Source organism: Bufo gargarizans, chromosome 5 (assembly GCF_014858855.1).
Source record: "Bufo gargarizans isolate SCDJY-AF-19 chromosome 5, ASM1485885v1, whole genome shotgun sequence".
Classification (NCBI taxonomy): Eukaryota; Metazoa; Chordata; class Amphibia; order Anura; family Bufonidae; genus Bufo; species Bufo gargarizans.
Window position 1 is genome coordinate 241,376,183 of NC_058084.1, and position 22,292 is coordinate 241,398,474.

At 47.0% G+C, this 22,292-nt stretch overlaps 1 protein-coding gene across 8 annotated transcripts in view; it reads left to right on the top strand.

Moving 5' to 3' along the window:
* The window catches only part of BRD9 (bromodomain containing 9), a 71,606-nt gene that overhangs the window by 42,837 nt on the left and 6,477 nt on the right, over positions 1-22,292 (top strand). For 4 of the 8 annotated variants that reach the window (XM_044294123.1, XM_044294117.1, XM_044294119.1 and 1 more), the window contains exons 11-14: positions 32-91; positions 2,400-2,495; positions 3,711-3,843; positions 7,466-7,577. In XM_044294123.1, coding sequence (XP_044150058.1) covers positions 32-91; positions 2,400-2,495; positions 3,711-3,843; positions 7,466-7,577 — 401 coding nt within the window. The remainder of the gene's footprint in view (positions 1-31; positions 92-2,399; positions 2,496-3,710; positions 3,844-7,465; positions 7,578-22,292) is intronic. The other 4 variants (XM_044294120.1, XM_044294124.1, XM_044294122.1 and 1 more) reach the window with 1 other exon arrangement.

Sequence of the window (22,292 nt, forward strand, 5' to 3'; positions counted from 1 at the left end):
AACCTCTCTGTGTTTTTTCCTGTCCTATCAGAGGAAGACTGTCTCTCTCAGGATGTGGTGTCATGGAGACTTCCAGGAAACCAGATTACCGGTGAGTGTAATACTTCCATGAATTCAGAACCAGGGACAAATGAATTAACGGCTTCTAGGCTTCTTTATGAGCTCACTATGCCAGCACTAAGGGGAAGGGGAGAATAGGGAACCTTCTGGGCATGCAGGAGAACGTGGACCAGCATTCTGGCCACATGAGAAAAAGCAGGGCCACCACCAGATTGGAAAATGTAATGTACATTACATTTTCCTATCTTCATTACATGTTATTGCCTTAATACATAATTTGAAGTGTCTTTATGCATTGCATTCAATAAACAGGATAACCCATTTAAGTGGAAGAAATTATTGTCAGAATATGGTAAAGTAATGAATAATTATTAAGAAGATGAGCTTGCTAATGTGTTATAAATAAGCTCCTTCAGAAATATGATAAATATGTATAATAGTTGGCTTCATATGGTTTACATTCACCATAATTATATCACTTAAGGATTTTAGCAGCACATGACTGCTGCTCCCGTGCCACTGCACTATAGCCTGACATACCACATCAGATGAGTTATACTAGGCTTTTTAGCAGAGCTGAGCTGGCACAGTCAGGAGCCGAGATATATGCTCCTGTCTGTACAGCATTCACTGCTGTCCCACAGTGGTGGAAATTTTAATGTAGGATTTTGGAAATGGCACTATACCCTATGCTGTGTATGAGTGTTTTAATGAGTTTAGAAGTCACTGCTGCAGAGTAAGGCTTATTAATGTACAGTACAAGATCTCTTTTCCATCCTCTCCAGGATGACGGATGTTCCATTGTTTTACTGTCTTCTGCTTTTCCAGAGAGAACTTTGAAATGCAGACAATTCACATCAATACTTGTGCAGCTATTATGGAAAATATTATTTAATCTTGACAAACCACTTTACTGTTTCTCAGGCCTGTTTGTGAATTACCATATATATATGACGCATTTTTTTCTAGGGTTGCACTGGGTATTGAATTATCAATACTTTTGTACCTGTATCGATTCGATAACGGCATTTGCCATTTAACATAACTAGAGTGCTCTCAGTGTGCTCCATGTTCCCTCAGCAGCACAGGGGAGAAGAAGTCACTCTCTCTCTCTCTCTCTCTCTCTCTCTCTCTCTCTTCCCTGTGCAGCTGCTGCCACCGATGAGAGGAGGAGTGGAGGGGCTGTGGCCACTGCGCCACTAATGAAGATAAATAATCCATTAATACAGATACAGGAGGCGGGTGTATCTGTATTAATGGTTTAAAAACATTGGTGGTGCAGTGCCCCCACCACCACCACCACCCAGTACTAAATCACTGGTGGCGCAGTGCGCCCCAACCCCAACAGTATTAAGGGTCCCCTCCCCTTCTCCTCATTGATGGTGCAGTGGCAGTTGTGATCGGAGCCCCAGCAGTGTAAGGGTCCATTCACACGTACGCAATTCTGTTCCACATTTTGCGGAACGGAATTGCGGACCCATCAATTTCTATGGGGCCGCACAATGTGAGCACTTCTGGGTCCACATTTCCGTTCCCGAAAAAAAATAGAACATGCCCTATTCTATTAGTGTCGGCGATGTGCGGTCTATGAAATGTGGAATGCACATTGCCGATGTCCGTGTTTTGTGGATCTGCAAAACACACATGTGTTAATGGACCCTAATCGCGGGGCTCCGATTGGTTAAGAGGTGAATAGGACAAGGGATTAAAAGACCCCAGGTTCTGGCCCGTAAGGGGGGGAAATAGTTCTTAAATAAAAAGTTTTAAATTTTTTTTAAAGTTCCAAAAAATGCGGAATGCACACAGCTTTTTTGGTGTTTTTTCATTTTTTTTGCGCGGTATCAAGTATCGCAATACTTTTTCATGGTATCAAAATACTTTTTCATGGTATCGAAATCAAATCAAAATTTTGTTATCATGACAACCCAAAAGTGGGGGGTAAAAATTGCAGTGCATTATGGAAGCTCTCACTAGTATGCAGAAGGGGCAAGTGTGGCATGCCTTGGTCTTCTCTGGGCAGGGGCTGCACTGTCCTGACTGCGTAGCGCATCAGCACATGGTGCGCGCAATATGACCTGACACTGTGAGACGTCAGGTCACAGATACTGCAGGCCTGGAAAAGACCAGGGAGTGGTGAGTGCAGGAAGAGCGGCTGAATGTGCAGAGTGGCAGTGCATCTCAAGCATTAGAGGTAAATACTGGGGGGTCTAATGACATATTTTTTTTTCTGATTTACCTCCTGTAAAACGTAGAGGCATCTTATAATCCTGTGCGTCTCATAAACCTAAAAAATACGGTATTTGGAATGATTATCACAAAACTCATTATTTTTATTGTAGATGAAGAAACCCATCCAGTGGATTTAAGTTCTTTGTCAAGCAAACTTTTACCTAGCTTTACCACATTGGGTTTTAAAGATGATCGCAGACATAAAGGTAAGATACAATTAAGGTCATTAAAATGTTTAGATTGCCACCACGTTTGCTATGGCTCTTTTTTGAGTTGTTGTATACAAATAATCGATTTTAAATTTTATGGTTTATGGTATGATCTTTGAGCTGAGCAAGTTATCAGAAAGACAGACATATACTCTGATAAATTAGCGAACATATATTATGAGTTGCATGAAGATTGTAGAAAAAAAACTGATTAGTTTAAGTGTCTAGTGAGTGTGGAATACATTTATTAATAAAAGTTGTGATATTATGACATTCCAGTTTATAGAGATATTATGACAAAAACAGTAATGTGAAGAAGTGTTGACAACCATGTAATAATCTTTCATTTTTTAACATATATTCATTTACATGTTTTATTCTCAATGACCTCGCCTTTGCTTTTAGATATTGTTTGTGTGATGAAAAAACAATGTATACAAATTACTTAGCAGTAATTGTGTAAAAACTCACTTACTGGTTTACAGTATACTGGGGTTTATGGGGTTCAAATTGACTGTATCTTCCAAAGGGTCACACAAACCTGTGTTGACACCTCAGAACACAGTCTGGCGTCTGTGTCCTTTTACCAGGCAAGCACATTAGACAATTTTCAAAGAGGTTATGAGGTGCAGTAATATGTTGATATAGTTTGGATATTATCTCCAGTCATTGAAATAAGAATGACCAAAAGGTTCATGATTTGATGGTAATGTGTGACCTTTAGAGCCTGTTTTTATCATGACCTTATTAAACCAGGCATATTGCCTTGTAGGGTTGATGATGCTGAGTAAAACACTAGAATTCTTTTGTATAAGGGGTTTGTAATGACCGATATACATAACATGTTATATTTATGTAAATTACTTAGTTGGAGCACCAGGAGGCTGGCCAAAGAGCTAGGAGCATCTCTAGTGCAATGCCACCGTCTAAAGTGTCTATTAAAACTATACTATTAGTTGAAAATGTGAAAGCCTGTTTGCTAAAAGTATCCCATAGGTTAAAACCTGTAAAAAAAAAAAAAATCTAAAATTAAAGTGGTTCAGACCTTTAGTATTTAATATTGTATAATTTGCTTAAAAATAGCTGGTCTAAAAGCCCAGAGGACTTATAATATTCTAAAACACTTTTGTTTCTTAATTATGCAGTGGTATTTTGTTATTTTTTCATAAATAGCAGTTGTGTGTATTGATGTACGTTTTTTGTTTTTTGTAGTCACATTTCTTAACAGTACCAGTACAGCCCTGTCTTTACAAAATAATACTCTCTTCACTGATCTTAAGCCTGATGAGATGGAACTAATGTACGCTGCTTATGGTGATGACACAGGGATACAATGTGCTCTTAGGTAAGAGTATTTTGTAACAAGGCCAAGTAAAGTAAAGGGTTTATTCGACCTTTGAAAAACAAAAATTGTAAAATAAAAGATAAAAAATACTTCTCCTGTCCCCTGCCAATCCAGCACAGACATGCTTGCGGTCCCCCAAGGCTTTTTTCACTAGCAGTCAGTGCATGCCTACTGCAGCCATCAGTGGCATCAACGGTCATGTGGCGTACTACTGATATCTTGCATCAGTTTGCCAGATGTTCAGCACGTTACCGCTGAGGCCAATGCAGTAGTGATAGGTCAGCCACTTGTATACAAAGAGTTTGTGCACCACCGGAGATTCTGTGCTGGATCAAGGGATTGGATAAGTGAGCATTGTTTGTATTGTTTTTATTTATGTTATAAATGTTGCCACTATTTATTTACTTTTGTTTTAAAGCTTGTATACTTTAAAGTGTAACTATTTGTTTTAGGTAGTTTTTCAGAATAAGAATAAATAATTATAATATAATCTTATAGGGCATGTATATGGTATCGTTTAGCAGCGTTCCCCTGTGTTATCTCTGTCCGTAATTCTCAGTTTTCTGTGAGCTGGTGGAGATTACCTGGTACAATGTCTCTGATACATAGGACGTGGAAAAACAGGATATTCCACTCCCTATGTCTCTATAGCAAAACCTCAGAAGCAGCAGCAGTGATGGAAGGCATTATACAGCAGCTCTGAGTAGTTTAGAGGTGGATCCAGCAATGAATTAAGACAGGAAATAACTTACAAGACATCAGCAGTATCTCTGCTCTTGCCTTTCTCCAGAAGCCTCGCCCTCCTGCTCCTTCCCTTCCTCTCTCCATAAACTGGTATGTAATGCAGACAATATTAGAACATTTCAATTTTTTTTTGTGGAACGTAAATACAGAAACGGAATACACACGGAGTACCTTCCATATTTTATTTTATTTTTTTTATATATTTTTGGGTGAACTAATTGAAATGAATGGTTCCGTATACGGTCCTCAAAAAAAGAAAAGTAACGTAATTAAAATACGTTTGTGTGCAAGGGGCCAAAGGCTAAAATTATGTGACTAAGGTGTTAAAAATGCGTTTGTGTCCCTTGAGTTGTGCGCCAACAAGATTTACTGCAGACACATTAAAAATTTTAATGTGACTGTTAGGAGGTTAATGTAGGGCATGTATCTGGTTGGTGTGGCTTATTGTTAGGCCAGGATGAATTGGGGTGAAAAATGGCATCTGTACCTCAACTCAACACAGATTCTGGCATGAAAGTGCCATCATTTTACCTGTGTGAATGTTGACAGATTTGTCAAACAATAAGTATGCAAATATTTCAATAATTTACTCTTGTTAGATCGCACAAAAATTGGAAAGATTTAAAAAATAATGCTCATATACTTAGATGTACTGTTTCATACTTATGTTGCCCCTTGATGTCCTTTGAATTCCCTTGCAGAACTTCCACCTAAGGCCTCATTCACATGTCTGTATATGTGCTCTCCACATCTGTATGTCTGTTCTGTGGCCCTGCAAAAAAAGGCACTCTTTTGAATGGGTCCGCAAAAATGGATGTCACAAGGATGTTGTCCATATTTGGCACACCCACATTTTGTAGACCACAAAATACATATGATTGTGTGAATGCACTCTAAGGGCTGTTTCACACGAGCGGATGCCGTGCATGTCATCCGCAGAGTGACAGCCAAGCCCTGCACTGGACAGCAGAGACACATAGCATTAACATGGTTGATGATTCTCTGTGCTTCTCTGTGATCTACAAAATCACAGTAAGATAAAGTTGTCACCGTGACTTTGTAGTAAAAATATTAGAGAGACACGGAGCATTATCAATCATGTTAATGCTACATGTCTCTGCTGTCCAGTGCGGGGCTTGGCTGCCATTCACGCTGCGGATGTCACGCACGGCATTTGCTCGTGTGAAACAGCCCTAAGGGTCCATTCACACGCATCTAAGCTGTTTAAGAGAATTTAACATTTTAGACAAGCTCTGAAACAGCCTAAAATCTAAAAAAATATATAATGTTCACCCCATTTCTCTAGTGCCATTCTCTGCGGCACTGCTCCTGTCCTGCTACCACTACTTGTTTACAAACGGTAAGGCCTCTTTCACACGGGCGAGTTTTCCGCGCAGGTGCAATGCGTGAGGAACGCATTGCACCTGCACTGAATTCGGACCCATTCATTTCTATGGGGCTGTGCACATGAGAGGTGATTTTCACGCATCACTTGTGCGTTGCTGGAAAATCGCAGCATGCTCTAGATTGTGCGTTTTTCACGCAGCGCATGAATAAAAGTGAATGGGGCTGCGTAAAAAATGGAAAGCATCCACAAGCAAGTGCGGATGAGGTGCGATTTTTCACGCATGGTTGCTAGGAGATGATCAGGATGGGGACCTGATCATTATTATTTTCCCTTATAACGGTAATAAGGGAAAATAATAGCATTCTGAATACAGAATGCTAAGTAAATTAGGGATGGAGGGGTTAAAAAAATAATAAACAAATTTAACTTGCCCCATCCACTTGGTCGCATAGCGGATCCCTCTTCTTTCTTCAGGACCTGGGTAAAAGACCTTTGATGACCATGGTGATGGACCATGTGATGAGCATGGTGATGTCATCAAAGGTCCTTTACCCAGGTCCTGAAGAAAGAAGAGGAGGTTCGCTACGCGACCAAGTGGATGGGGCGAGTTAAATATGTTTTTAACCCCTCTATCCCTAATTTACTTAGCATTCTATATTAAGAATGCTATTATTTTCCCTTATTACCATGTTATAAGGGAAACAAATAAAATCTACAGAACACCTAACCCGAACTTCTGTGAAGAAGTTCAGGTCTGGGTACCAAACATGGCGATTTTTCTCACGCACGTGCAAAACGCATTAAAACGCTTTGCTCTCGCACGGAAAATCATGCATTTTCCCACGACGCACCCGCTTCCTATCCGGCCCTCACACACGACGCCTGTGTGAAAGAGGCCTAACAGAGATTTGCCATTATACAGCACATGACCGCTGCAGCCAATTACTGTCCTCAGCATTAGACCATTTAGGACAGTTAATGGCTGCGTATAACATCATTTTTTTTATTTTGGGCTCTTGGAGGGGTTGTCCTTTAAAGGCTATGTACACCTTTGGGGCAATTTTACTCATTTTGGGCTAAAAATCTTCTTTTCAATTGTTCTTTATAAAATATTGGGCCGCTCTCTCACAAAGGGTTAACTGTTTTTCTAACTGTGTAAATGTACTTTTTACTTTCACTTTGTGCTGGTCATCTAATAAAACTTATCTCTAAAATTACTAAAAGGTCATAAACATTTATTTAAGCCACCTTCTTATGAGTAAGATAAGAAATTAGCTATAATGAGTGTTTATAAGGTCAGAGTTGAGGAGCAGAGTGAAAATTGAGATTCTGTTATTAGATAAACTCAAGGCTGCACAAAGACAATGGTACAAATTGTTTTATAAAGAGCAATCAAATAAATTATTTTAATCTCAAAATGAGTACAATGCAATAATAATGAAAATGCCCCAAAAGGTGTACGTAGCCTTTAAGCTTTATAAACACCTGGTTTCTGTTTTACATTTTATATTTTATATGTTTTTATTTTAGCCTTCAAGAGTTTGTGAAAGACTGTGGTACTTATGCAAAGAAAATGGTGAATGACATGCTGGATCAAATAACGGAAGGAGATCATTCCAAAATTCTTTATCAACTAAAACAGGTACAGTTTTTAGTAATCACTACATTAAAGAAGACCTTTCACCAGAATAAAACTTCTAAACTAACTATACAGACATGGAGAGCGGTGCCCAGGGATCCCCCTGCACTCACTGTTATCCCTGGGCACCGCTCCGTATTCTCGGTATAGCCTCCGGTATCTTCATAGTTAGGCTCCACCCAGGGGAACCTGTCGGTGTCTCCTTCTCCCATGCTGTAGCGCTGGCCAATCGCAGCGCTCAGCTCATAGCCTGAGAGAGAAAAAAGCGTCTCAGGCTATGAGCTGAGCGCTGTGATTGGCCAGCGCTACAGCATGGAAGAAGGAGACGCCGGCAGGTTCCCCTGGGTGGAGCCTAAAATAGGAAGATACCGGAGGCTATACCGGGAGAACGGAGCGGCGCCCAGGGAGATCCCTGGGCGCCGCTCTATATGTCTATATAGTTAGTTTAGAAGTTTTATTCTGGTGAAAGGTCCTCTTTAAGTGAAACTGATATCTCTCATCTTCTAAAGAAATAACTTGGCCCTGAAGGCCCAAAATAGACCAATACTTAAAGGGATACTAAACCCAGAAAAAAAACACAGCCAACAAATCTTAACATAATCTTCTGATATATACTTTTTATTCTTGTTTTGTAAGTCTACTTTCACACTCGAGTTTTGGCTTTCCGTTTTTGAGCGGTCCACAACTGATCAGTTTGCATTCGAATGCATTCTGAATGGAAAAGGATCTGCTCAGAATGCATCAGTTCAGTCTCCATTCCGCATTGGAGACTGACACCAAAATGCTGCTTGCAGCTAACAAACACATGTATACAATAATCTAACATTACTACTGGAGTGAACTTTATCCAGCCTTGCTCAGTGATAAATGCCAGATAAAGTTACTATGATCCACATGCAGGTTTATTTACAGTACAGTGTCATTATCTCCAGCGGCTGATCAGGCGCACTAGAGACAACAAACGCACGTTCCTTTCGTTTATATTGTTCTCTTAACAAATGCATCCACGCCAAGCCAATAAATCTCGTCTTGCGCGGGGGCCCTAGCCGGCGGCAATACATGAGCCAACAAAACACTGCTCTGCTGAACACATCATCAGTCTTCCCCGGTCCACAGCCCAGTGCTTAGCACATGGACCATTCACCGACGGAGACCCCTGCGCCCAGCAGCTGTGACAGGACATACACGGGAAGATATCCACTCCAATGGTTTACCCTGACACTGAGAGACATGATGACAATACACAATATATCAAATACACATCCTAATAAAATTTCCACAACAACATGTGCTGTCCGTGAAGAACACGGACAGCACATGTCTGTGAAACACTGACTTGTTAATGAGGCTTTAGGTAGGTCAATGGCCTCTCTTAGCTGGTCAAGTTTTTTTTAACTTGTTTTATTAAAGGAAAACAGCACAAGTATGGTACATACAAGACATTGTGGTTGCCCACGCAGGGGTCAATGATGACATGCAAGATTAGCATAGTTACATAAATACTAATGCATGCTGAAAATTTGCTCTTTTGAAAATAGAAGAGCACATAATAACTGGGGTTACAGGTAGCTTGCAAGTATGTGGGACACTGTCAGTTACAGCACTGTAAGCGAGGCGATCCCACCGTTGGTAAGGTGAGATCAAGGAGGGTCATCAGTTCCTGAGTACATATGTGTTGTGTGCAGAGTCAGCGGTGATGAGCACCAATCCCCCCAGACCTTATGGAACTTTTGTGGACATCCTCTGTGCTTGTAGACAAAATTCTCCATAGAGACTGCATGGTTTACTAGGGAGATCCACTGCCCTCTTGTGGGATGTCTATTCCCCCATCCAGCGCATGGCTATGGCCTTTCTGGCAAGGAACAGCGTCTCCCCAAGGAAGACCCTGTGATAATGCGACCAGGACTCCTCGTCCAGAACCCCCAGTATACACAACTTAGGACATAAAGATAAAGTCACAGGGACCATGGTGGAGAGGACCTCCAACACTGAGGTCCAGAACTAGCGAATGGGCTCGCAGTCCCACATCATGTGCCAGAAGTTAGCGCCATCTGCATCGCACCTGTGGCACCTAGTGTGGGTAAGTCTTCCCATTTTGTGTAGCCTGCTGGGGGTGAGGTAGCTACAGTGTAAGATGAATAACTGCACCATTTTATTATTTATAAGAGGGTGGCACTTTAGTTGGGACTATCAGAGCCTTTCTCCAATCTTCAAGAGTCAAAGAGGGTATTGACAGCCCACTTATCCTCAACTGTCAGTGGGATCGCTGTCATGCGACAATTAAGCAAGTGTATGTATAGCACTGAAACAATGCCCCTTGGCCCCTGAGATCTCAGTACCCCAATGATGGGGTAGTTGGATATGCTCCTTTCTGCGCCTGTAGTGCATGCCTCAGCTGGAGAAAAAAAAAAAGTGCGAGGTACCTTAAATTTTTCCTGAATCTGTGAGAATAAGCGCAACTGATCACTCTCATATACGTCTCCCAGTGTTAGGACACCATGGAGTCTCCACTCAGATACACCCTCCAACTGTGCCAGGTGAGGGAACATGGAATTGTCCCATATGGGGACTGCATCAGGCAAGTCTTTGTATACATTTAGCTTAGAAGCCTGCCAAACCTGGTGTGCTAATTTGTGAAGTGGGAGGAGGCCTCTGCGCAGAGGGCCGGAGCCCTCCAGGACAGGCCACAGCGTGGACACACGCAAATGGTCATGTAGGTAGAACTCAGTATTGGGCAGTGAGGTATTCATGATCCAATGCCTCAGGAACCTTAATTGACTCGCTATAAAGTAGAGAAAGAAGTCTCCTCCCTGCAGCTTCGACCTCTGTAGGACCGATAGTGAGCGCTTCCTTCTGGCCTTGCCCCAAACGAATGAGGCGATCAAAGCATGAATGCGCTTGAAAAATCCCTGGGGTACCGGCGTGCAAGCTTGGGACAGTAGGTATAGGCTCTTAGGTAATAGCACAATTTTTACGAGATTCAGTCTCCCCATGATGGACAATGGAAGGGCTCCCCAGGTCCTCATCTTTTCTTGGAATACAGATTCTAGAGGTTCAATATTCAAGGTGTAAGATAAATGCGGCTCTTTCGTTATTATCCCTAGGTACGTAAATCGATCAACTACAGGCAGGTTGTGGCAATGCGAGGGGCATAATGGCAGATTTGGCCCAGTTTATGTGCAGACCAGAATACCGACCGAAACGTTCTATGATCGCGATTGCTCTGGGAAGACTCCCCTCTGGATCCGACATAAACAAGGTCAAATCATCCGCGTACAATCCTATTCTGTCCTCTCTACCACCCACACTGACACCTACATATACCTGATCTTGTCTAAATCTAAGGGCCCGATGTTCTATTGCTATCGCAAATAATAAAGGCGACAGTGGGCATCCCTGTCTCGTGCCTATGTGTAGGGGGAACGTGTCAGAGTGGCTACCATTGAGTTGAATGTTAGCAGTGGGGCTCTTGTACAGTGTTTCAATACATTTGACAAATTTGGAGCCAAAACCAAAGCTCCAAAGCATGGCCGTCAGGAAGGGCAATTCTAGTGAGTCGAAGGCCTTGGCAGTGTTTAATGAGGCCAGGGCCCATCGTGCCTTCTCGGATGCGCCTATCTGGGCAACAACCTGGGCTCTGCTAATGTTATCGGAAGTGGATCTGCCAGGCATAAAGCCAGATTGGTCTGTGTGAATCGCTGACGTGATTACTTTGTTCAATCGATTAGCCAGAATCCTGGTCAGGATTTTATAGTCCAAGTTCAAAAGGCAAATTGGGCGATAAGATCCACAGTCCAGCGGGTCCTTGTCGGGTTTCAGAAACGCTACTATTGTGGCGTCATACATAGAAACAAGAATCTGCGGGAGTGCGTGGGTTTGTACACGTTCAAGAGCTGTGGACCCAGGTTATCTACATATCTAGAGTAAACCTCAATCAGGATGCCATCCGGGCCGGGTGCTTTCCCTGACGGGAGATTCGTGATAGCTCGCGTTATCTCCTCCAATGTAACCTCCTCTTCCGAGAGACCTCTATCCAGGTCACCTAGCTGAGGATGAGACACCTCCCGGAGGTATGCCTCCAATTCATGCCCCAAGTGTGTTACAGCAGAGCCATACAAGTCCCTGTAGAAGTTGCGGAAGCACTTCAGTATGTCCTCCACCGGCTCCGCCACGTGCCCATCAGCATCCTGTATGCGGCGTACTGGGGGAGCCATAGTGTTTCTGTGTGCAATGTGTGCGAGCAGCTTCCCAGCCTGGTTTCCTGTTTCAAACGATTGTTGCTTAAGGAAAAAAAGTTTGCGCTTTTCCTCCAGATGCAACGTATACATTCTTCCCTCTGGAGAGCCACTCAATCCTATGTTCCTCGGTGGGAGATTCCGTGAATGCCTTTACGGCCTCCCTACATCTGGCATGCAAATCATTCTCTTTACGCTGCAAGTCCTTCTTGACATAGGAAATGGACGACTTGAGGCACCCCCTGAGATATGCCTTCATGGTTTCCCAGAGCAACAAGGCGTCTGTTGAGTTGCCCTGAACCTCCAAGAACATCTTTAGCTGATCCGGGACTCTATCGTTCAAGCCGAAAAGAGACAGCCAGAAAGGATGTATACGCATTTTGCAGCCCTTTCCGATGGGGTCAGTCATAACTAGCACCGGTAGGATCGGTGCATGATCCAAGTACTGAATCTGTCTAGGTTCTCACTCATGCCCTGATTAAAGTCAGTCCCACATGTAGAGCAGACGAGCAGTAGGGTATTTAGCTACAAAGCCAGTGACTGCCTGCAGCAGGGAGAGAGAGGCAGGGGGAGAGTTATATATGTTGACAATCACATAAGGGACACTGTTGATATACATATACAGGAAAATATACTGTCCCCCTAGGTCCACAACAGAGTTGTGAAGCCCAAACCTAAGGCTTTTATGGACCAGCAGGGTGACCCCCCCTGGAGTGGGAGCTGCAGTATGCGTTGATTAGGTGTTGGGCCCAGGGCTTCCTCAGCCTATTGCCTGTTTCTGGGGTCAGGTGGGTTTCCTGAAGACCCATGTGTAGGTTAAAGGAGCGAATGTGGGAGAATGCCGCAATCCTCTTTTTAGGACACCCTAGGCCCCTCACATTCCAGCAGTATATCAGGGAAATATACACTCGCCCAGGTTGCACTTTCTGAACATCCAGGGATCTGATCCCCACACGTCAATGCCTCCCTAGCAACTATTGTGAAGTGGAATAACCATACTTGAGGGGAGTAAACTTGAACAATTACGAACATGTTACAAAACATTAACAATAAAAACCCATGGAATCGTCGGAACCATAACCGACTAACATAGTGGCTGATAACTTGGGGACCTGCATAGCGTAGGTAGATGTCATAACTACGCAGGTGTTGCTTCTCCCCTCTTCAGCAAAGGTATGTTAAGCTGCCAACACTGATGGATAACATGTCACATAGGCAAAGCGTCTAGCATTGTAGGAGAAGTTAGCCCCCATAGACTTAATGGGTCTCTCTTGTGGGTCCAGCAAGGCTGATTGCCACTAAGTAGATGGGGCAATAAGGTAAGCAGGTAGCATGTTAAGACTCGGAAAAGCGGTAAAGTATAAAACATCTAGCTCAAGAACCCATTAGCCATGGCCCATTGAAACAGAAAAGAGGAGAAAATACTTGCTGATGGTGATCAATTGACGTGTCAGCGTGGACCAGGGCGTCCTGATTTCCTTGAGGCCCAGTCATCGGCTTCCCTAGGATCAGTGAGGAAGACAGTTTTGTCGCCGTCCACCACCCTGAGCCGCGCCAGATACGCCATGGAATACTGGAGGTTTAAAGGGATTCTGTCACCAGGTTTCACCATCTCCAGATAAAAATATGGTTATGTTCAGGGAGCTTTAACCATTCCTAATGTGGTCTTATAAATGTAATCTGTAGGCTCAGTTTGCTAAAAATACACTATTACTAACCTGTCAGTCATAAAAATAAAGTGCCCAAGGGGATGTCAATGGCTCCAAGCTGCAGCCCTCACCTGCTGCAGTTCGTGCCCAGCTCCGCCTCATAATATTCTGTGACGCCTCCAGCTCTTCCTCTGTAACATCGCTGTGAAAGCCTCCCTCTGTAACATCGCTTTGAAAGCCTCCTGCTCTCCTCCCTCCTCCTCCCTCTGTAACATCGCTTTGAAAGCCTCCTGCTCTCCCTCCCCCTCCTCCGTCCTCCCTCTGTAACATCACTTTGAAAGCCTCCTGCTCTCCCTCTCCCCTCCTCCCTCTGTAACATCGCTTTGAAAGCCTCCTGCTCTCCCTCCCCCTCCTCCCTCTGTAACATCGCTTTGAAAGCCTCCTGCTCTCCCTCCCCCTCCTCCCTCTGTAACATCGCTTTGAAAGCCTCATGCTCTCCCTCCCCCTCCTCCCTCTGTAACATCGCTTTGAAAGCCTCCTGCTCTCCCTCCCCCTCCCCCTCCTCCTTCTGTAACATTGCTTTGAAAGCCTCCTGCTCTCCCTCCGCCCTCCCCCTCCTCCCTCCGCCCTCTGTAACATCGCTTTGAAAGCCTCCTGCTCTCCCTCCCCCCTCCCCCTCCTCCCTCTGTAACATCGCTTTGAAAGCCTCCTGCTCGCCCTCCCCCTCCTCCCTCCGCCCTCTGTAACATCGCTTTGAAAGCCTCCTGCTCTCCCTCCCTCCTCCTCCTCCTGCTGCTCTAACATTGCGATGTTACAGAGGGAGGCTTTCACAGCGATGTTACAGAGGGAGGAGGGAGGCTTTCACAGCATGTTACAGAGGGAGAGCTGGAGGCGTCACAGAAGATTATGAGGCGGAGCTGGGCACGAACGGCAGCAGGTGAGGGCTGCAGCTTGGAGCCATTGACATCCCCTTGGGCACTTTATTTTTATGACTGACAGGTTAGTAATAGCGTATTTTTAGCAAAATGAGCCTACAGATTACATTTATAAGACCACATTAGGAATGGTTAAAGCTCCCTGAACATAACCATATTTTTATCTGGAGGGGGTGAAACCTGGTGACAGAATCCCTTTAAGTTGCGAAGGCGGCGTTTGACCGCAACGAATGTGGCTCTTCTCTTCTTAAGGTCAGGGGAGAAGTCCGGGAACAGTGAAACATGTGCATTGTCATGTTTGGCATCTCGCTTGTTCCTGGCCTGGCTGAGGATGAGATCCCTGTCTCTCCGGTTTAGCAATCGTGCCAGCAGGGGTCTAGGAGGAGCCCCAAGTGGAGGAAACTTGGCTGGGACACGGTGTGCCCTCTCCACAGCATATGCTGGAGAAAAACATGCTTCTGGAAACTGTTCCATGAACCAAGATTCTAGGAAGGCGGCGGGATCACGTCCCTCAGCTTTTTCCGGAAGGCCCAGGATCCTGACATTGTTGCGTCGGGACTTGTTTTCTAGGTCAGGCATGCTCAACCTGCGGCCCTCCAGCTGTTGCTAAACTACAACTCCCATCATTCCCAGATAGCCTACAGAACGGCATGGTGGGAGTTGTAGTTTTACAACAGCTGGAGGGCCGCAGGTTGAGCATCCCTGTTCTAGGTCATCACATTTTTGCTGCCACTGATCCACAGAGCGCTTCAGCTCCTGTACTTTCTTCGCCATAGGTCTGGTCAGATCTTCCAGAGCAGACACACGGTCCTCTGTGTGCTTGACCCGGTCTCTCAGCTGCTGCACATTGTGACAGAGCCAGAGCAGGCTCACATCCACTCTCACCTCCTCTAGCTTTCCTGTGAGTGAGGACTGGCACGAGGAGATGGCTACCAGCAGCTGTTCATAGGCAGTCTTTAAGGTGAATTCTGGCTCAGCGATGTCTCCCGCCTCCACCTGCTGAGCGGCTTTACCGCGGGTGAGAGCCGCGTGCGTTGAAGTGGCGGCTGCGGCGCCATTCTGGGCCTCTGAGCGGGCGTATTCTTTAAGCAACTCGGCAGCCGCTTGTGGGACCCATGGTGGCGTGCGGGGTCTTCTCTTGCGCCAGCACATTGTCTACTCTGTTCCAGGGGTCGGCAGCTTGTCAGGATGGAGCAGGATTGTTGAGGGATAATGGAGCTGTGCTCAAGCGCGTGCTTACATGCCGGCTGCTGGCCACGCCCTCCCTAGCTGGTCAAGTTTTGCTCGTTTTTGAAGTTTGGTATTTTTGTTCGTCCCTGAAGAAATTATTTTGAATGACAATTGGAAGGGTATTATTTTGTGATCACTATTTCCCAGGTGTCCCCCAACCTGCCCATCTGTTGTTCTGTCAGGTCTATTGGTTAGTACTAAGTCCAGTATGGCCGTCCCTCTAGTCGGGTCCTGAACCAGTTGGGAAAGGTGATTGCCAAGAGCCTGTTTTCTTTGAGATGGACAGGTTTCAGTTTCCCGGTCTATATATGGTTTGTTGCAGTCCCCCGTAATAACGACTTCATTATGATTTGCCGCCTCATCTATCTTGTTTAGAAGTAGATTTTCTGTGACTCTGGTATATTAGGTGGTTTATAATAAACTTATATTAGTATTTTATTATTGTTTTTGCCTCCATGTATTTCTATCCACAGTGACTCCACATGTTCATGTCCCTTACTTATATCTTCTCGGACTGTGGGCTTTAGACAGGACTTTACATAAAGGCAGACCCAAACACTTTATGTTAACCGCCCAGTCATAGCAATCATCCAGCCATGTCTGTTATTCCCACTATGTCATAGTCCTCCTCACACATCACTAATTCCAGTTGCCCAGTTTTATTAGTCAGTCTTCAAGTTTTTGTATATATCTTATTTCTCGTGCATGGCATTGGGGGACACAGCACCATGGGTATATGTCCAACTACCACTAGGAGGCACTAGACACAAAAAGTGTTGGCTCCTCCCAGGTGGGCTATACCCTCTCCACAGGCACGAGGCTATTCAGTTTTAGTCTAGTGTCCGTAGGAGGCAGACCTGTCCTGCTTTTTTGCAGGTTCTGCTGTTTATTTTTATTCTTTTTCTTTTTTTCTCTCTTCCGCAGGTCGGTTTTTTCCACCGTTATACCTGCTGCAGGCTGGGGCTCCATCGTGTTCCACTTTAGTTGCCCCCCCTGCGGGCGCGTACTTCGGTACCATCGCCGGTCACCCAGTCCCCACGGACTGCATCCGCAGTGGCTTGCCGGCATTCCCACGGTTCCCGTGTTGAGTCTGCCGAAGGGGTGACCGTGCTGCGCCCGAAGACATCGGATGGTGAGTATATCGGATGGTGAGTATACTCCCCTGTCCCTGCCCTAGGGTTAGGTTCCCTTCTGTGGCCAGGGGGATGGGATCCACCTTAGCTGGGGGTCCTGGGGAGCCTCTTCTTCCCTCCTAGCCAACCCCCCCCCCCCCCCCTCCTGGGGGGGTTTATATTCATGGTTTTTCCTCCCTTCTTTTCCCCCTCGGTTGGTCTTTTCTCTCCTCCCTGGCCACACAGTCTCTCCCTGGCTTCCCCGCTACTTTAGTCCCCGGCTTCTGCCGGGACTAGGCCTCATCTTCTATGGCCTGTCCCCGGCTCCCAGGTGCTCCGTTTGCCCTGATCTGCCTATCCCCAGGTGTCGCTTCTCCCCCCCTACCCTACTCACCTATTTTTATGGTCCGGTGGGCCCTCTGTCGGCCGCGGTTCACCCCGCCCCCCTTGCTCCATTCCCGGCCGCCTCATAAATCGAGGCCCCGGCTTTTGGGCCTGCTAGGCCGCAATCTTCCCGGCCCCTCCCCCTTGCTTCCCGGGCTTTTCTGAGCCCCGCCCGGCCCTCGGGAGGAGCTATCTCCTCTCCCTTTCCTGGGCTAACGTGTTTTTTCTGTTGGAGGGGGTGGTTAACCCCTCGATTGCTTCATGTCCCCTGCAGCCCTACTGACCACCTCTTTTTAGGGAACCAGCTGCTGCTGCACCTCTTTGGGGGAACACTGCGTCCGGGTCAGGATAGACAGCCTCTGCTGGCTGCTTTTTGAGCATCTCTTCTCCCAACAGCTCCTCGGTCGCCACGTGTTTTCACGTGCGTCCGCTGTCTACAATGGCTGCCATGTGGTCAGCCTGTCCCTGCTGGTGTGCAGTACCTCTTCCCAGATCCCATTGTTTTCCCTGAACAATCTTTTTGTGTAGGTTCCCCATGAATGGGTCCCTCCGTGTCAATGCCATGGGAACCTTGGCCGACTCTCCCTAGCAGTGTCGCTGGCACGCTACCAACCCAAATTGCGGCCACCTCTGCCCTCCAGGGTCCTCCCTGCAGATGGGGCATGCTCAGTTAGGGGTACCTGCACCCGGGTTCGGCGAGGGGTAGCTCACAGTACACCCTCGGGTGGTCTCAACGGGGTCCCACCCCTCCTCGGCATCCTCGGATCCCCCCCAGGACAGGCCTGAGGCTGGTGATGAATCCTTCCTGTCACCCCATCCGTTGCCTCTGGGGACACCTCTGCACCGATTCCCTCGGAACAGAGCATCAGGCGGTCTTCCTCCATGTAGAAGCCCTCTGGGAGGTCAAGACTACGTGCACAGAGGAACCTCTCCTACCTACACAGGGTTGGTATCACCTCTAGTGGATTTTCGGATGGTGCTTCCCTGACCGCACAGGTATTCAACCGCACAGGTAAGGCAGCCGTCCCCGTGTTTAGCATACTGAGTCACCTACCCGGTGTCTGATACGTACGCCTTCTCCTTAACAGGGGGGTTCCTGCACCACTGCCATAAGCTGTCCCTGACAAGCCTTCCTGGTTCCCCTATACCAGGGGTTATCCTCTACACATTTGAGAGTGTTTCCGTGGGGTCCCCATCCTGGGGTTGGTGTTCGCCACTCTACCTCATTACAGGGAGTTCCTGTTCTGGGCAAGCGGTTAGCTCGGCTATCGCCTCCTGTAGGTTGGTGAGTTCAGAGCAATTGTACAGCCGCCTTGCCCCTTTGCTTAGGTAGTGTACCTACAGAAGCCATTACTCCTGGCTGGCTCTATGGTGTTCCATACAGCACTATTTCTCCCTTCCGGGTGAGATATACAGGCCGCTTCAATTGCCGTTGCAATTGCACCTGTCTGTTCCCAGCCACTTTGCTCCTGTCATAGGTGGAGTACCTACACCATCTCCTGATGCTGTAGCAGATTCCCCTGGCTGGCGCTATGGTGTTCCATGCGGCACTATTTCTCCCTTCCTGGCGAGAGATACAGGCTGCCTTTAATTGCCGCTGCAATTGCGCCTGTCTGTTCCCAGCCAATTTGCTCCCTTCACAGGTGGAGTACCTACGCCATCTCCGGTGCTGTAGCCGATACCCCTGGCGGGCTCTGTTGTGTTCCATGCGGCAACATTTCTCCCTACGGGCGGAATGTAGAGGCCACTTTCAATTGCCTTAGAATTGCCCCTGTCCGGTTCAGTTACCTGTCTGTTCCCTGCCGCCTTGATCCCTTAACAGGTGGAGTACCTGAGCCATCTCCGGATGCGGTAGCCGTTCCTCCTGTCCGGCTTTATGGTGTTCCATGTGGCATTTTCTTTCCTTACAGGACGAGATATTGAGGCCTCCTCCAATTGCCGTGGCCATTGCACCTACCTCATCATAGTGTGCACCAAACGGCCATCTTACTCCCTTCATGGGTTGAGTCCCTGAACCGTCTCCGATGCTGCAGCCGTTCAACCTGTCTGGCTTCTAGGGTGTACTATGCGGCCCTGTTTCTGTTGCCATTGCACCTACCTGATTGTGGTGTGCACCTGTCTTGTTCTTTGTGGTACCGTGCGGCCCTACTGGGTTCCATTCTTAACGCGGTTGCTGTTGCACCTCTCTGGGTCTAGGGTGCACCATGCGGCCACATTGCTTCGATCTTAAATGTAGTTCCTCTAACACAGCCATATTTCTACTTTACAGGTTGTGTACCTGTACCCTCCGAATGCTGTCTCATTCCCAGATGCTGTGGCTATGTTTCCACTCTCCTTAGTTGGCAACATGCAGCCACTTTACCCATATTTTAGGCGTGTGTTTGTAGTACCCCAAGCGCTGGGCCCTGTGGTGCGGTCTGTAGCTCAGACAGTTTCTGTATTACTGGGTGTTTTCTGCCCACGAGTTCTAATCTGTGCTGCGGTTGTTGGTTCCATCCATTTGGTTCTTCCATACATCTGCCACTCCTTTTACTGTCGCGCTCATTGGTCTCCTTGTACCTCTCAAGGCACTGTCTGCACCAGGCCCCCTTCGTTCAGCATGTGCATGGTTACCATGTCTGGCAGGATGGCCACAGGCCCAGCCCAACCCCCACCTTGTCGGTCTACTGCTACTTCTGGTAGCTCCAGTATATGACCGATCTGTCTGATCCGGCGGGTGGTCCTCATTCAACCACGCTCCCTACTCCGTGGCCAGGTGGTTGTTGGCCTTTGTGCTGTAGTTGCTCTTGCCTTCTCTTTACGGTACTACGGTATGCTGTGCTCCGCGTTACCCCATGTTATAGGGGAGTACTCGCGTTGTTTCCTAATTGCTGAGCGGCCCATTCCTGGTGAAGTACAAGGATCTCCTCTGGATCTTCTACCTTGTTTGGACACGTAGCTGGTGGCATCGGCCGCGGTTGCGGTTTTCTGTCATCGCTGGATGTCCGCCACACGGAATCCTTCTGGGTCCACGGCTTTTATCATTGCTGGACGTCCTCCCTGACGGGTCAAGGACAGGGCCTCCTGAGCGCCACACACACCTGTCTGAATTTTCAGCTGATTGCTCTGGTATCGGACAGGGCCCCGTAGTTCCTTCTGGGTCCAGGTGTTTTCGGTGTTCCCTTGTATTTTCTGCTTAGTTGTGCTACATGGCGAAGGGGCAGTCCTCTTGGACCTTGCCGTCGTCTGCACCTGTCTGGTACTTTCTCCCCCCTGGAAGTTTTCTGTATGCCGGTCGCAGCTGGTTTCTACATTTCTATGTAGGCTACCCCGGTTTTTTCATGGTGACTTCTGCATTCCTTATGCATATGGATGTCTGTCGTTTTGTGGTACATCCCGAGCTGCTGTACTTGCCCTCTCTGGGACAATGTTTAAGGTTTGCTGGTCAATATTCTTGGTACGGCTAGTTGTCCATGGCCAATGCCCCGTCCCCTATGGTGGTTTCTTTTCGCCTTTCCTGGAGATTCTGGCTTGCGTTGTCTTCTGGTGGTTCAGCTCCTGGTTCCTTGTGAGCCCATACTGGGTACTCCTTTCGGGAGTCCCTGTTCATTTGAGGTCCTCTTTGGATTTGTGTCTCTTTTTTTTTCCATCCTCCCACGTCAAGTACCTGGTATTGAGTGGTTTAGTGCTGCGGTTTGCAGTTCCACCGTATGGTCTCCTTCGGGAGGGACCTCCTCCTGTTGTAGGACCTTTCCTCTTTAGGTTTTTTGGAGTGCTCTCCTTCTACTCCCATGTCTCTCAGTCCAGTGTGTCCTGCCGAGGTTGCCTGGCCTGTATCTGGCTTCTTTTTTCCATGATACTTCACATGCCCAGAGTTTCCTCTGGTCTTACGCTTCACGGTGATATCTTGTTTTCGGAGGCTTGTGCCTCGTCTCCTGTTTTTGGGGACGCAGGAGCTATCGTTCTTTTCCTGGTTTTTTACCTACAACCCCCTCCTTCTCCAGGGTTGGCGGTTTCCTCTAGCAGCCTTGGGTTTTCACCTTTACATGGGGCGCTTAGCTTCTTTCCTGGCCTTGCGGTGAGGGGAGTCCCCTCCCTTCACATGTGAGCCTTGCTATGGCTTCCCCCACTCGTTTGGTTTTCAGTGCTTCCCTGTTTCTTTTCTCCCCTGGCCTTTCAGGGGATGGCCACAGGTTTTTTGGGTCTGAGACAATGTAGAGCGTTGGGTAGTTTCACCACGCGGTGCTGTCCTAATTTTTTCTCCAGCCCTTGGCTGCGCTCTGTTTCCTTTTGCCACCTTCTTGCATTTGGGATTTTCTTCCAGTCATTTGTCCTGGGGTGCTGGCAGTCTTCCCTGCTTCTTCTGAGGTTTCTTCCTTGTTATGGAACCTCTTGCCCATCTCGTGTTTTTTCCCGTTGGGTCACATGGTTCTCCTGCACCTGTATGCCCAACCGGTGGCGCGTCTCTTCTTTTCCCTCCCTCAGGGACTGCTTTGGGACGTCCCATGGTGCTGTGTCCCCCAATGCCATGCACGAGAAAATTGGATTTTTTGTACTCACCGTAAAATCCTTTTCTCGTAGTAGGCATTGGGGGACACAGATCCCACCCTATGTTTTTTCTTCCGCTTCTCCGGGCTGGTCTCTTGATCTTTCCCGGTACGGGAGTTGTTGGTTCCTTGCTTTTCTTCTCTCTCCTACTGCTTTTGGTACAAACTGAATAGCCTCGTGCCTGTGGAGAGGGTATAGCCCACCTGGGAGGAGCCAACACTTTTTGTGTCTAGTGCCTCCTAGTGGTAGTTGGACATATACCCATGGTGCTGTGTCCCCCAATGCCTACTACGAGAAAAGGATTTTACGGTGAGTACAAAAAATCCAATTTTTTTTACCCTACACCTCTCCTTATGAACTGTTCTAGTCCCTCCTTCCATTCCTCCCCCAGTTCCATTACTTTGTCCCCGGTCTCTGTCTGCACTTCTTACCTTCCTATAATGTAGTTACTCTCATCCCCAGTCTAAACACTCCACCAAACCATCATCTCTCCAAAACAGCTGTCCATTCCCCATTGAGGTGCAGCCCATCCCTACGATAGAGCCTGTAACCTACAGAGAAGTCAGCCCAGTTCTCAAAGAACCCAAATCCCTCCTTCCTAAACCAGTTCTTTAGCCACTTATTAACCTCCCTAATCTCCCGCCGA